At 35.7% G+C, this 12,500-nt stretch overlaps 1 protein-coding gene across 18 annotated transcripts in view; it reads right to left on the bottom strand.

Moving 5' to 3' along the window:
* The window catches only part of SLO2 (slowpoke 2), a 559,700-nt gene that overhangs the window by 249,429 nt on the left and 297,771 nt on the right, over positions 1–12,500 (bottom strand). For 3 of the 18 annotated variants that reach the window (XM_067089846.1, XM_067089850.1, XM_067089849.1), the window contains exon 3: positions 5,610–5,815. The exons of the other annotated variants lie outside the window; for them this stretch is intronic. In XM_067089846.1, the coding sequence (XP_066945947.1) occupies positions 5,610–5,803 (194 nt within the window). In that variant the 5' untranslated portion in view covers positions 5,804–5,815. The remainder of the gene's footprint in view (positions 1–5,609; positions 5,816–12,500) is intronic. 18 annotated transcript variants of the gene reach the window in all.

Here is a 12,500-nt window from a genome sequence, read left to right as displayed (position 1 = left end):
CAGTATGGAGAGCTTCCACGATCTCTCGGTGTCGCGTTCCCCTGACAAAAACGCTTCACAAACACCGTGGGAATATATGAAATATATTTTCACGGAACTCTGGGAAACAATGGGAAGACTCTTCACTAACCCCCACAAACTTTGGATATTCAAACAAACTGGTGAGTAATAACAAACAGTAAAGTGGTACAAGGCTACACAAACACATAAACAAAACCTCTGTTCTCTTAAGTGTCATAGACTTATTTCAGACAAAAAATTTAACAAACTTAATTTTACTAAGATAGAAAATAATCCTACATAATTATTGATGAAGTCTGGAAATTTACGGCCACGCATTGTTCTGGACATGTTCCCAACAAGTTAAATACAAAGATGAAGTCTTACATACTACGTCCGTGCAACGTTGTCAATATGTCCTCAACAAGTCAGCAACAAATAACTGAATCCAGAAATGAGATCTCAGATGCTAAATCTGGCAGCTGTTCTGAACACGTCCTCGACAAGTTTTCAACAACTTACTGACTCAAAATGTTGTCAACATGTCCTCAACAAGTTTTCAACAAATTACGGACTCGAAATGCTGTTAACCTGCTCTCAACAAGTTTTTAATAATTTGCTGACTCAAAATCTTGTCAACATGTCCTCAACAAGTTTTCAACAAATTACTGACTTAAAATGTTGTCAACATGCCCTCAACAAGTTTTCAACAAATCGCTGGGTCAAAATGTTGCAAACACGTCCTCAACAAGTTTTCAACAAATTACAGCCTCAAAATGTTGTCAACATGTCCTCAACAAGTTTTCAACAAATTACTGCTGCCTCAAAATGTTGTCAACACGTACTCAGCAAGTTCTCAATACGTCAGTGATCACAACACGGTTGAAACATCATTAAACCAAGGTAGCTCTGCCCACGCCAACATTCAAGGTCTTCTACTAACTCGGAAAGAGGAAAATAAAAATTTCCTGGAATAGCAGATCTCAAAATCAAGTTTCCTTATTCTGAAGAATCAAAACAACGTGTCCTGAACAAAATACATTTTAGTACATCAATATAAAGTTTGATAATTTTACACGTACAAAGGTCCATAAAGTTTAAATATCGGCTAATGTTTTCAGCTTAACTAAAGCTTAAAAATGATTTTAATTGAAAAGTACCTTCAATTTAAGTTCGAACTTTTGACATATTGGGGATAATGGTATATGCTAATAATCTGTGTCCCCGCCCCTCTTCTGAAGCCTATATAAGCCAGCACAGGCCTCAAGGGAACCCATTACTAGCACTGCTTTTACGCAGATTCTAAAAGAAATTCAAACAGAGCTTAAACAAACGTAAACAATGCAAATAACGCATCTCTAAAGCTGACTTTACTTAGCATTAGTTACAGTGGCGTTTGTACATTCGTTTGTTTGTTTCTTGTTTGTGACTTAATTTATCTGTTTATTTATTTCCATATGAACCAATTTCAGAGTTTCTTATAATTGGGTCAAGCAAATCTTTCTTAAGTAATAAGTAAGACTTTCTTACATAAGAAGTTAGACTTACGTCAATGACTTGGCTGGTTATAAGTGAATACAACCTCTTTAAGCCCCCTTAAGACTTCAAGACAGTTTTTAATATAAAGAGATTAAGACTTCTTCAATGTGAATGAGGTAACAGCTTAAAAACTGAATGAAAGAAAGGCTTACGAAACGGGGAAGAGGCACACGGGAAAAGAGCCTTTATGGAATAAGGACGTAAGGGCTTAATTTGGATTCCAATTTTTGACAAAATAATTTGCGATTAAATCAATGAAATGGTTTAACACAAATAACAAATATTTTGGATATAGAATAAACGAAAGCTTTTACTTTACGTGTTACTGACCTTCGTTTTTGCGACGCTAGTTTGGAAAAAACACGAAACAGGCTGAAAAAGTCATTGATGACCTATTATAAAAACCAATTAAAATAGAAAAGAAATTGAAAATATGAAAATATGCTAATTAAATAAATGAAAGTTGTTTGAATATTCATTGTTGGTCTGTAATAATTACAGATTCATGTTGTTGAATTAATGTATACCGGTAATCTCTCTCTCTCTCTCTCTCTCTCTCTCTCTCTCACACTTTCCTCCAAGCAACTGCATAAGCAATCGATGTCATCGCCCTGAATAGCCCACTCCCCCCACCCAAAAAAAATAAAGGACCTTAATTCCTGCTTTCACATTAAGATGTCTGATCAATCGATGCTTCAAGGACTGTCAATGCTAGTTCCTTTAACGATGGGCCCTCGTACTCTCTTGGGAAAGTAGGTGAGGTTTGGGGTTTGGGGGTTTGGGGTTGGGAGTGTCTGGAGTTTGGGAGGTTTGGGGTTCGAGGGTTGGGAGTGAATGAGGTTTGGGGTTTCCGGTGTTTGGGGTTTGGGTTTGAGGGTTGGGAGTTTCTAGGGTTTGAGAATTTTGGGGTTGGGGTAGTCTGGGGTTTGGGAGTGTCTGGGGGTGTCAAGGGTTGAGAGAGGTTTGGGTTTTGGGGGGTTTGGATGGTTTGGAGTTTGTGAGTGTCAGGGGTTTGAGGTTGGAAGTGTCTGAGGTTTGGGTTTGGGGTTTAGGGGTTTTTAGTGACGGGAATCTGCGAGTTTAGGGTTTTGATGGGTTTGGGGTTGGGAGGATTAGGAGTTTGGGGTTGGGGGGGCATCTATGGGGCCTCTGAGGAGATGCTGGGTGTTCGGTGGAGAGAGAGAGAGAGAGAGAGAGAGAGAGAGAGAGAGAGAGAGAGAGAGAGAGAGAGAGAGAGAGAGAGAGATTTTCGACTGTTTGAAAAGGATCAGAAAATTAGAATAAAAAGGAACTGATAAATGTTTGAAAAGGAACAAAGACATCAGGAATAAATGAAATATAATGACAGGTGGAAAGAGAAAGGAATAAAGGAGACTCGAAGAATTCGAGGAAAGCGGGAGAAAGATGGAGAAAGTGAGGAAAAGGAAAAAGAAGGAAAGGAGACAGGGAATATACGATAAAGAAGGAAATAATAATAATAATAATAATAATAATAATAATAATAATAATAATAATAATAATAATAATAATAATAAAAATAATAATAATAAAAATAATAATAATAATAATGAGGAGGAGGAGGAGGAGGAGGAGGAGGAGGAGGAGGAGGAGGAGGAGGAGGAGGAGGAGGAGGAGGAGGAGGAGGAGGAGGAGGAGGAGGATCTTTGTAATAAATAACAAAATCGATATTTGGGGTCTTGCTGAAATATTGATCAAATAACCTTTCTGTTTCCGCTCGGGAACTGTACGGTGTGTGTTTAAATGGCAAGCCTCTCTCTCTCTCTCTCTCTCTCTCTCTCTCTCTCTCTCTCAATACTAGGCAGCGATTAAACAGGCTAAAATTTCTCTCTCTCTCTCTCTCACTCACATAATACTCTAACACAAAGTAGCGATTAAACAGGCTAAAATCTCAATCTCAATCTCTCTCTCTCTCTCTCTCTCTCTCACAAGCCTCTATTGCTAGGTAGCGATTAAACAGGCTAAAATCTCTCTCTCTCTCTTTCAATCTCTCAAAAGCTCTTTCTCTCTCTCTCTCTCTCTCTCTCTCTCTCTCTCTCTCTCTCTCTCTCACAAACACACATACACAAACCTCTATTATGCTACCTAGCGTTTAAACAGGCTAAAATCTCTCTCTCTCTCTCTTTCGCAGGACGCTGATAACAGTCGGTGTATTCAATCGTCTCTTGTTCTGTCTCCGGGCAAGATGCACCAGATAGCTTTCACATAGTTCCAAGATCATCTCTATCTGCCAATCTATCCATTTCACGACCGTGGTTATAAATAGCATTCAAGCGTCACTATGGATACACCCTCTCTCTCTCTCTCTCTCTCTCTCTCTCTCTCTCTCTCTCTCTCTCTCTCTCTCTCTCCCTCCCTCTCTCTCTCTCTCTCCACGAAAAAGCTTTCTCTGTTCTCTTTGTGAATCTAGGCAGATTTTTATATATATATATATATATATATATATATATATATATATATATATATATATATATATATAAAGACAAAATCATTATACTACAAAGGACGTACATTAAACACATCTACTGAATGCATATACTTCTACTTGAAGCTCTACGCCAACTCTACTTATGTTCCTGAAGTTTCTAAATGATCTGTGCATAATATAAATGGTACGAGGTGATGGTTAAAGGTTAGGTTGGGTTAAAAGTTTAACCTAACCTAACCTTACCTTACTTAAACTGACCTTCATGTATTACGTCAAATCTACTTTTATTCATAAAGCTTTAAAATAATCTATGCATAATATAAACGATACAAGACTAGGCTGTTAGGTTTAAAGCTTAACCCAACATAACCTGGCCTGACCGTAACTTGACCTTATGGTATAGTATGATTCTTCACGCCAAAATCTTAACCTTGATGAACAGTGAGGTTCTTAACGGCGAAATCTTAACCTAACTTAATCTAATCTTACTGTATAGTAAGGTTTTGAACAGACAAAATAAGGGATTAAAATAATCTAAGCTGACTTTCATATATGGCGAGATACTTATATGTTAAATTTTTAACCTAACCTAGCTTTACTGGACAGTGTGGTTTCTTGCATATAAATCTTCCCCAAAATAACAGAACCTAACCCTACATTATGGTTAGGTTTAAGTGAAAATGTAATCTCACTTAAACTTTTTATAGAATTATGATTCTTGCATCAAAACCTCAACCTAACCCAACTTTATTGTACATTGGGTTCTTTTTGCCATCTTAACCTAACTTAACCTTGCTTGGTGAGCTACTTTATATTAAAATGTTAACCTTAACCTAACCTTCTTGTATGTCATAATGCTAGCCTACCTTAAACTTGCAGTACAGTACAGGGAGGTTTTTAATTCAAAATGCTAACCTAACCTAACATTACTGTTAGTAAAGATCTTTGCTTCAATCATTTTTAACCCCTCCTTACTTTACTGTATATGGTGTCCTTTCTTGGAAAATATTGACCTAAAACCCTTAAAAGAACCTCAGGTTATTGTACGAGGAGGTTATTTATATAAAAACCTGAACTAATTTAACTTCAGCGTAAAGCGAGGCTTTTTTAAGTATAAAATTCTAACCTAACCTAACTTTAGTGCATGATGTGATGCTGTACTTTAACATAGCCTCCTGTGTGAAAGGTTCTCCTCCAACCAATGTTGTTCTAACCTCATTTAACAACCACTTGCCCCACCAACAGGGCAACCCCATCCCCAAAGTACCCAAAACATTCTAACCTAACCTAACCTAACTTCCATGAATGTTGTGATGCTTTGCATTAACATAACCTCCTATACGGAGAGATTCTCTACAACTGAGTCTAATTCTAATCCAATTTAACACCATTTGCCCAACCAACAGGGCAACCCCTTCCCCAAAGTACCCAAAACATTCTAACCTAACCTAACCTAACTTCCATGCATGTTGTGATGCTTTGCATTAACGTGACCTCCTATACGGAGAGATTCTCTACGACTAAGTCTAATTCTAACAAGATTTAACAACTGCTTACCCCACCAACATGGCAACCCCTTCCCTAAAACACCCGTGCCCACCCTGCCCTAGCCCACATCAAGCACCTGGGTATGTGTGAGGCGAGTTCGTCGAGGGAGTCCGTGGGCGTGATGGGCGCCTTCTCGTAGAGTCTGGACGGGGCGAGAGTGAGTAGGTCTGTGCATCCATGCAGACCGGGACGCTTGGCCTTCTTCTGCCGGCGGCCTTCCTCTCGACGCAGGTTGTGCAGGCGAAAGAAGAACAAGTTCGACATCGACATCTGGCTGGATAACTGCGAGCAGAACAGGAAGGAGGAGGCTTGTCGCTAATGGACTTGACTGTAACTGTGGCTACAGGGTCAAGACTTTTGTTTGTTACTGTACTTTGTAAAGTACAGAGCTGTCACTGTAGATACAGCTGTAAGCTACAACTGTAATTGAAGTCATGGTTGTAGATACATTATGTAAAGTATTTACAACTGTATCTATAACCCTGTTACCTACTCAGAAAATTTTGAATCTACAACCCTTGTAACTTCAAGTTCAAAGGGGTCTCAAAGAGTCACAAGACACAACAGGTAGGTATGCTCCACTATCTTCTTTCCAACTGTATTTAATTTTCTGACTTTCCCTTTGACAAGATAAGGGTGGTGCCTTACTTTGAAGTTAATCAGGCAACTGGTTTTATTCTATAATATATATATATATATATATATATATATATATATATATATATATATATATATATATATATATATATATATATATATAATATATAAATATATATATAGTATTCAACTGAACAAGGAAATAACCTGATGGAAAATAATATAACTATTGAGAAGAAAATAACGGAGCAGACCCATCTGTTAATCTCGTAACCTCTTCAAGAATCGATTAACCAAATTCTCTACCAGAAAAAGTATAAATGATATTCGGTTATACTATCAAAAAATATTAATTATTCATGAAATCAAAAACAGCACACGTGATCACCTGATATAAAATTAGCTGATTTACAAGTTACTATTATTCGTGATGGGTTAAAAATAGCATTGAACTTGTCAATAAACTTTCAAGCGCATTACTATTATCGACCGTCAACAGCCAAGATATTTTGAGGTGTTATGTGTGCATATATGTATGTGTGCGTGTGTGTATGTATGTGTATAGTGGCATGGTATATTTATATAAGTATGTATATATATATATATATATATATATATATATATATATATATATACATACATATATATACCTATGAAGAGCACACAAGCAAACCCTGTGCTTGTAATACCTGCATACCTATAAAAAAAACCTAATTAGTGCATTCGCACGCGCGTGCATGCAAGCACAATCGAAATACAAGAATCCATACCATCTAAAGTATATCAGAATGTACCATTCTCTCTCTCTCTCTCTGTGTGTAACCTTTAAAATTGTGACGTTTGTTAAGACTGAGTGTAAAAGGGTAACTTCTAGTAATAAGCTGCTATTGGAAAATATCTCTCTCTCTCTCTCTCTCTCTCTCTCTCTCTCTCTCTCTCTCTCTCTCTCTCTCTCTCTCTCTCTCTCTCTCTCTCTGTGGCATTCTCGGATCGAAGGGGGCCACACGTCAGTCGCAAATTAAGATTTCGTAATGTTTCTCTCATCTGGCACACCAATATCGTGTCCACGAATAATCGTGGAAAATGTCATGCCACTGTTGGGGATTTCGTGTTGGTGACCTCACACTCACTCACACATACACACACACACAAGTTTATGTATGTCAGTACACATTGTTGAAGTTCTAGCGTGTAGGCTCGATTCCTGCCATGGGAGGTGATGTGTCTCTATTTGTTTCCTCCGACTGGGGTTTAGGCTTGTAGTGATAAATGTATCTAGGGCGAAATATGTGTATGTATGTATATATATACATATATGCATCATTTATATATATACATACATACTGACAGTTTATATAATATATATATATATATATATATATATATATATATATATATATATATATATATATATATATATATATATATACACGAGAGACTCAACCTTACTAAATATATTCCCATATCCCTTCCCTCTGCATTTGCATGCGTACACACGCGCGCGCGCATACACACACACACACATATATACGCATAAACCATAATATATGGGACCCCAGTCACGATCTGGGCCGCGCTAATCGTTTCATTTCCCGCAAATGACGTTTCGGGGGATTAGGATCTCGAGAGTTGATGCTTCAAACCTTTTAGATAATGGCTTTTGCATAACCAGCCGTTTCTTACTAAAGACGAGACATTATAGGACGTGTGTGTCATCTCTCTCTCTCTCTCTCTCTCTCTCTCTCTCTCTCTCTCTCTCTCTCTCTCTCTCTCTCTCACCTTTAAAATTGTGAATTTTTTAATAAGAGTGAGTATAAAATGTTTATTTCGTATGATAATTTGCCATTATTAAAATCTCTCTCTCTCTCTCTCTCTCTCTCTCTCTCTCTCTCTCTCTCTCTCTCTCTCTCTCTCTCTCTCTCTCTAACCTTTATAATTGTGACTTTTTAGGAGTGAATATAAAGAGTTCATTTCACTTGGTAATTTCCTATAACAATCTCTCTCTCTCTCTCTCTCTCTCTCTCTCTCTCTCTCCATGTCAATGACCTTAAAAATTGTGGCCTTTGTTAAGAACGAATATACGGGAACTATTTTTTCAAATCATAAATTGCTATTAAAGAAGATCTCTCTCTCTCTCTCTCTCTCTCTCTCTCTCTCTCTCTCTCTCTCTCTCTCTCTCTCTCTCTCTCTCTCTCTCTCTCTCTCTCCATGTCAGTAACCTTAAAAATTGTGCCGTTTGCTGAGAACGAATATAAAAATTTATTTCAAATTGCAAGTTGCTATTAAAGAAGATCTCTCTCTATCTCTATCTCTCTCTCTCTCTCTATGTCAGTAACCTTAAAAATTGTGACGTTTGTTAGGAACGAATATGAACATTTATTTCAAATTACAAGTTGCTATTAAAGAAGATCTCTCTCTCTCTCTCTCTCTCTCTCTCTCTCTCTCTCTCTCTCTCTCTCTCTCTCTCCGTGTCAGTAACCTTAAAAATTGTGACGTTTGTTGGGAACGAATATAAAAGATTTATTTCAAATTACAAGTTGCTATTAAAGAAGCTCTCTCTCTCTCTCTCTCTCTCTCTCTCTCTCTCTCTCTCTCTCTCTCTCTCTCTCTCTCTCTCTCGTCAGTCTTTTTCATCAAATGAACTCGTGAGGCCCCGAGAAGAGGCTAATTTTAAACTGGGGTAAACTCCAGTATATCTTTCATCTCAAGTTCTGGTTACCCCAGGGTTCTTTCTCCCTGCTTCCCCCTCCCCTGCCCCCTGGATAATATCCTCCTCCCCTCCCCTCCCCCTCCTCCAGGATAACAAAAGGAAGAATTACGCAAGAAAAAAAAATTACGATTTCATTGCAAATTGTTTCGTCATTTTTTTTATACTTCAGAGAAAAGAAGGAAAAAAAATTCTCCTTTCTTAATTTTTTTTATATTTCAGAGAAAATTTTAAAAATTCTTCTTTCTTCATTTTTTTATATTTCAGAGAAAATAAAAAAAAATTTTCTTTCGTAATTTATTTTTATATTTCATTTTTTTATATTTCAATAAATGAAAAAAAATCTTTAGTAATTTTTTATATTTCAGAGAAAAGAATGAAAAATGAAAAAAATTTTTTATAACAAATTCTTTGAGATGAATTTGAAAAATGTTTGAATTAATAAAAAAAAATTTGTTTTATTATTTATTTCTATGTTATTGATGGTGATATAAAATATTCAGTTATGTCACAGTCAATATTTTTTTTCATATAATGAAAATAAAAAAATATTCGTTTCTTCTCATAAGAATAAAATAATCACAAAATATAGATTTTTTATATAATGACAAGAAAATTGTTAATTTCGTTCTCATAAAAAATCACAAAATACATTTTTTTTATAATGAAAAAATTATTAATCTCTTACTCATAAAAAATAATCACAAAATATGACTGTTTTGTAAAATGACAAGAAAAAATACTAGTTTCGATTTCATAATAAATCACAATATATAGTTTTTTTGTATAATGTCAAGCATAAAATATTAATGTTCTTTTCATAAAAAAAACTCAAAATATGATTTTTTTTTGTATGATAAAAAATTAATTTCATTATCATAAGAGAAAAATAACAAAATATGAATTTTGTTTGTACAATGCGAAAAAAAAAATTTCCTTTTGTTCTCAAAAGAAAAAATCACAATATATAAATTTTTATTCTATAATTAGAAAAAAATATTAATTCAATTCTCATGACAAAATAAAAAAAAATTTATAAGAAAAAAAATTCGTTCGGTTATTAAAAATATAAAAAATAAAATTTTTTTTGTATGATGACAAGAAAAAAATTCGTTTTGGTCTCATAGGAAAAAATTTGTAAAAATAATTTTTTGTATAATGACAAAAAAAAAATCTGTTTTGGCCTCACAGGAAAAAAAATTTACAATAATTTTTTGTATAATGACAAGAAAAACATCTGTTTTGGCCTCATAGGAAAAATTTTTTTAAAATAATTTTTTGTATGACAAAAAACAATTCGTTTAGGACTCATAGGAAAAAATTTTTTAAAATAACTTTTTTGTATAATGACCAGAAAAAAATATAAATTATGTATAATGACGAAAAATACATAAATTTTCTCCCCATAAGAAAAAAAAAAAAAAACAGCCACAAAATATTTTTGAAAATATTCAAACTACTTCCTTATTCATAAGACGTAGCAATGTGGAATCAATGTTACGAACTTAACAACATATTAATATTCTTTTCCCAGAAGTTGGACCGAGGAATTTCTGTCGTGATGAATCATTGATGAAATCGTTATCCACTGAGAGAGAGAGAGAGAGAGAGAGAGAGAGAGAGAGAGAGAGAGAGAGAGAGAGAGAGAGAGAGAGAGAGAGAGAATTTAAAAAAATCTATAAGTTTTCTTCATCAACTGCAGATAAGATATTCTATTGTATTTATACAATCATGCAAAAAAAATACATCAGGATTAAATTAATAATTTTAAATACTTCCTGCAAACGTCGTCGTATATATATATATATATATATATATATATATATATATATATATATATATATATATATATATATCATATTCTCCCAAATTAGCCTGTTCTTAGAGTATTTCCTGCGACATCAAATTAATAATTAAATCGAGAAATAAAGTAATAAAAAACAAATAAAAACACAACAAAAACATTCTGAATATACAGTAACAATCATCACACGAATCATCATTAACCATATATATCAGGCGTTCAGCATTCAAAGGGCTTCTTGCCCCAACTTTTGAAAATGGCGTTTTTCGCCTGACCAACTTTAAAATAATTACCATTTTTTCCCCCAAAAAAGGAGGTGGGGTTGAATTATAATTTTTTATGCATACTATTCTAATCCTGATCGAAAATACTTCATCTCATACAAAATTCAACTTTGTAATTTGAAAAATAAAGAAATTAGAGCAGGTTGAATTTCCAAAACTTTGATGGCTTATAACTCAAAAAAAATTTTTTGGAGGGCAAGAGGTCCTTCAAATGCTGACGTCTCATATGAAGTATTTTGGGCAATCAGATGAACAAACAAACAGAAGTGAATATTATAACCTTAGCAAAGAGTCACTAGCGGAGGGGAAAAATAGAAAAAAAAATTGAACAATAAAAATGCTTTTGACACAAAGAAACGAAACAGCACAGAACCATTTCACGACGGCACATCAGTTTAGAGATCGCAGACGAACACACACAAACATACCCTTCGTAAACAAACACATTAGACAAACAAACAGCAAAAAAACTGAGCTTTAAAAGGAACATACCTTCCAAAAAAAAGGCACAAACTGGCGCACGCAAACACATACCTTTAGTAAACACACAAAGCTAAAAGTGAATATCCACAATTTCTGTTTTACTCCACTGACCAAGATTTTGGAAAAAGAAGGAAGTAGGAACTACAGAGAATTCTAAAGGAACCACAGACCTGTCGTAAACGCACGGAGGGGGGTTATCCAAAAAGAACAGGCTCTCGACAGTACTTATCTCCATGGCGTTCGAGCCAAAACAAAAGCAGAACGGACGATACTCGAGTTCGCTTACGAAAGTCGCGTGCCGGGTTGCGACAGATATTATCGGATCTACCCTCCCCCCAAAAACAGCGTTGCCTAGTCATGTTTTTTGGGGGCTACTTTCCCCCCCCCTCAAAGCTGACCCGGGTCACTTCCCCCACGTCCCACAGCCTCCCCCCCCTCACCCCCTGGGTTCTAAACCCAGGTCAGCTCATCTGAAATTGATGTTCTACGATTTTCCGATGCGCGGCGGAATCGACTTGCTGGAGCCGTGGCGTGATTTCATTTTTGTTTTTGTCGTGATTTTCTGAGATCGATGGATGGGTTTAGCTGGGTCATCAACGTAGTCGTTTTCCGTCATTTTCGCTTGATTGTTTGATGGGATTATTAGATCGCAGTGGCGGATTGATTTATCGCGTCAGATCACCCTGGCCCTAAAGCGTCTCCGAGGTATGAGACACAATTAGCTAATTTGTTTTCAAGAAATTTAAGGCGTCACGTCAAGTACTTTGGGGTTACTGCCAGTCATCAAATCCTTATTATTATTATTATTATTATTATTATTATTATTATTATTATTATTATTATTATATTTTGGTCTATCACAGTCATCCTATTCGACTGGGTGGTTTTTATACTGTAGGATTCCGGGTTGCATCCTGCCTCCTTAGGAGTCCATCACTTTTCTCACTATGCCAGCTGTTTCTAGTAGCACACTCTTCTGCATGAGTCCTGGGGCTACTTCGGCATCTAGTTTCCTTTTCAGGAACCTTGGGATCGTGCCCAGTGTTCCTGTGATTATGGGTACAATTCCCACTGGCATATCCCATATCCTTC

The sequence above is a fragment of the Macrobrachium rosenbergii genome, chromosome 46 (assembly GCF_040412425.1).
Source record: "Macrobrachium rosenbergii isolate ZJJX-2024 chromosome 46, ASM4041242v1, whole genome shotgun sequence".
In the NCBI taxonomy this organism is placed as follows: Eukaryota; Metazoa; Arthropoda; class Malacostraca; order Decapoda; family Palaemonidae; genus Macrobrachium; species Macrobrachium rosenbergii.
Note: the sequence above shows the minus strand (reverse complement) of the source record. Positions and strands in the feature narration are given on the sequence as shown.